At 37.1% G+C, this 4,082-nt stretch overlaps 1 protein-coding gene across 1 annotated transcript; it reads right to left on the bottom strand.

The window, feature by feature from the left end:
• Positions 1–3,101: 3,101 nt before the first annotated feature.
• On the bottom strand, positions 3,102–4,082 carry LOC138766484 (olfactory receptor 5AR1-like). The gene has a single exon (XM_069944074.1). It carries the CDS (start codon positions 4,080–4,082, stop codon positions 3,102–3,104), a length of 981 nt encoding a protein of 326 aa, XP_069800175.1.

Raw genomic sequence — 4,082 nt, 5'->3', positions numbered from 1 at the left:
CCTTATAAACTGAATACAGATTGACCCTCAAAGGAACATAAAAGAAAATCTAATTTTTTATCACAATTTTACAAATAATTTTAAAGTTTGAGGTTTATTTTTAACGGTTAATCCAATAAGAACCATCCATCTACCTCCTTAAGAGATAATGAGGGCATCACCTACATAGAAATAATCTGTGGCGGACTGAGTATATTCATGGATGGCCATTGATTACAAATGTAATAAAAAAAAGAGAGGCAACCCCTTAATCCAGACCCATAATCAGCTGATCTCAACATCCGCTTTATGGAACAAGTATATTGGAAATGTTGTAGTAGACTGGAACATTTTTTTTCTTTTCTTCCAGAAACACAGATCGATAGGAGTTTCTTGTTCTATGATTACAAGTAGGGATGGTCCGAACCGAGTTCGGTTCGGGTTCGTACGAACCTGTACCCTCGGTAATGATTCCCGCTGTCTGCCCGCTCCGTGGAGCAGGCGGATCCAGCGGAAGGACCGCCTGGAAAACTGGGATACAGCCATAGCCATAGGCTGTATCCCAGTATTCCAGGCGTTACTCCCGCTGTATCCGCCCGCTCCACGGAGCGGGCTGACAGCGGGAATCTGCTGCCGAGAGTTCGGGTTCATACAAACCCGAACCTCGGCAGGTTCGGACCATCCCTAATTACAAGTTTAATTTAAAAAAAAAAGCGGATTTAATGTTTTTGTCAATATACCAATGTTTTTAACCCCTTAAATTAAGCAATTTAATTTTCCTCTCTTTTTCATTTATTAACTCTCCTATTTTTCCAAATGAACTTGGTTACACCACCCTTTTACCCTAAATTATTTAGCGAAACAGGGGAAAAAAACACAACAACAAGGGAATACTTAATGGTTAACAATTTATAACTTTTTTTTTTGTCAATTATTGTATTTTGTTCACGAAAGACAACATTAACAGCAGAGCGTTATCCATACAGTATACAGCGAATAATACTGCCATAATAATTACTCACATACTGTAATTGTAAAATTCTGAATGAGAATGGTATTGTGTTTTAGGGTGCGTTCACACCTACAGGATCTGCAGCAGATTTGATGCTGTGTTCAGTTATTTAAATGAAATCTGCTGCAGAAAATCAGCTGCAGATCCTGTAGGTGTGAACGCACCATTAAAGTATAAAATCCATGGTGTTTTTTTTTTCTTTATCTTTCTTTCTACTTCTTTTTTTTTCCTTTTAAGTAATCCTCGACTAACAATTTAACAGCAAGAAAATGTCAGTATTATGCACAAAAAACACACAAGCCTGGTAGATTCAAAGATGGGACTTTCTCAGCGGGAAAACACCCGACTCCAGTGCAAGAATAAGGGGTTTTTGGATTACTGGAGATCTGTTTGCTCTTTATAGCTTTGTTGAACTCTGGGGATGTGGTCAATGTGGATTCTGAGATATCGTCAGTGGGAATCTGCTTTGAAACGTATAAAATTATAATAAGATTTTTTATCTAAAATTCTAATGCAAAAAGTTTATATATTGGGCAGAAGATTATTGATTCCAATTTAGTTCTAATAAAGCAAATCATATAATGTGTTTGATGTGATGAGTGTCTTGATTTATTTATGTAATTGTATTGCTTCATATGTTGTATACCCCAATTATGGAGCCATAACTTAAAATTTTTCCTTCAATGTAGTCGTAAGTGGGCTTTTTTCCGGTACAAGTTGTATTTTTTAATGGCACAATGTTAAGTTCACATAGGGGGAGATTTATCATAGGATGTAAAATATACACTGGTGTAAACTACCCATAACAACCAATCACAGCCCAACTGTCAGCTGTGTTAAAGTGAAAGCTGAGCTGTGATTGATTGCATTCACAGGTTGGGTGTGCATGTGTGGTATGAGCTCCATAGCTAATGCTGGAGCTGTCTAAAGCTGACACCTGATGACCATGCTACTGTAGGGCTATGTTCGCACAATGTTTTTTGAGGCAAAAATACGGCCATTTTTTTCACCTAAAAATAAATGTTGTGTAAACATAGCCTGTAGATGCTGTAATCAATAGGGATCACTGCACGTATACAGTTATGTTAAGTCTCAGTGGGGGTTAAGGGGCCTGATTGGCACCCCTCAGCAATACAATTGAAGATGCTAATTGGTTTTCTTTGAAGCTGGACTCCATATCTGCCATAACTGATCTGTTGGTACAACCTGCTTCAGGCAGGCTGTACTAGCAGAGTGCCAATTTGACTATTCAATGCAATGCAAAAGCATTACATTAAATAAACAAATAATTGCTTTAAAAAAACGTCCTCACACGGGGAGGAATTTTTAAAAAATAAATGTTAGAACATGAAATCCAAATGTTTATTTCAAGTTTTTTAAAAAACTTCCTCACACAGGGAGGAATTTAAAAAAAATAAATGTTAGAACATGAAATCCAAATGTTTATTTCAAGTTTTTCAAAAATATAAGAGTAATTGGAAATGGCCTGGTTGGAAAGTGGTTAAGTATCCTAAGTTGTAACAGTATGGCTATATTCACACAACGTCAAAAATAGAGAAAAGATGGCCGCTTTTGCAATTTAAAATAACGTCCGTCATTGCCGCGCTTTAACTGACTGCAATGCATTGCATTGCAGTCAATGGAAAGATGGACATCCAAAGTACCCAATGTATTGAATAACGGACGTTATCGCAGCAGACGTCAAAATAATGGTCATGACAATTCTTTTCGGACGTCTTTTGCAAACAGTGGACACTTTTATTAGTTGTTCACACAGTTTTCTTTTGGTCAACGTTCTTTTTCCGTTTTTACTATAAACTTCAATGGACTTTTCATATAAGCCAGAAGCTAAATGACATCCATTATTTTAGACTCAAAATAACGGACGTAATTTTAAACGGAGCTGAAAAAACGTTGTTTGAATGTTTATTTGCCTTTATTTGTCTTTGATTCTCTTTCATGATCCAGTAGTTTAAATTGAAGGAATGACCAACAGCAGAAATGAATATTTTTTTTTATTTTATTATATCTATTTAGCTATACTGAAGAGAAAAATCCAATCTTTTTAGATACCAACTTTTATTTTATGAAACACATGAATGATCAATACTTAAGGTTTTAGGGTTCTTAGCACATTGCTGTTGACACATTGTTTAAGTTTGGCATAAAGGGAGCTCAACAACTTCTTAGTCGCTGTCTTCACCTCCTTGTTTTTGAGGCTGTATATGATAGGGTTGAGTAGTGGCACAGCGGCTGTGTTAAAGAGGGAGAAAAGTTTATGAGAATCTAAGGAGTTTTCAGAAGCTGGCGATAAATATAAGCAATAGAGCGTGACATAGAGAAGAACCACAATGGTGAGATGTGAGGAGCAGGTGTAGAACGCCTTGCGTCGACCAGTGCTGGTCCTAATTTTTAGTATGGCAGATATTATAAAGATATAAGGGATGACAGTCATAAATAAGGGTATAAGACCTGAAACAAATACACCTTCTGTCATTATCCAGAGCTTTAGTAATGACACATCACTACAGGAAATTTTCATAAGTGGTAGGACGTCACAGAAGAAGTGGTTGATGACATTCGTGGTGTAACAAGAGAAATGCGATAATATAGACGTATGGGGAATAACTTCGACAAAACCTGCCATCCAGCATATGGCAGCCAAGAGGACACAGAGTCGATAACTCATGATCATTTGATAATGTAAGGGGTTACAGACAGCCATGTAACGATCATAGCTCATGATACCTAATATCAGAAGTTCTGTACATTCCAAGGCCATGAAGAAGTAGACGTGGGCCATACATCCGACAAAAGATACAAATTTACCTCCGGTGACAAAGGTAGTAAGTGTCTTCTGAAGAGTCACAGTTGTAGATGACATGTCCAGGATGGACAGATTACTGAGGAAGAAATACATTGGAGTATGTAATTGACGCTCTCGACAGACCAGGACAAGAATGATCACATTACCAAAAAGAGTGGACAGGTAAAGGAGTAGGACTAAGATGAAGACTGGAACCTGGAGTTCTGGAAGTTCTGAAATACCTTTAATAATAAAATATGTCACTGTCTGATTTCTTTTGTCCAT

This window comes from Dendropsophus ebraccatus, chromosome 10, assembly GCF_027789765.1.
Source record: "Dendropsophus ebraccatus isolate aDenEbr1 chromosome 10, aDenEbr1.pat, whole genome shotgun sequence".
Lineage (NCBI taxonomy): Eukaryota > Metazoa > Chordata > Amphibia > Anura > Hylidae > Dendropsophus > Dendropsophus ebraccatus.
Note: the sequence above shows the minus strand (reverse complement) of the source record. Positions and strands in the feature narration are given on the sequence as shown.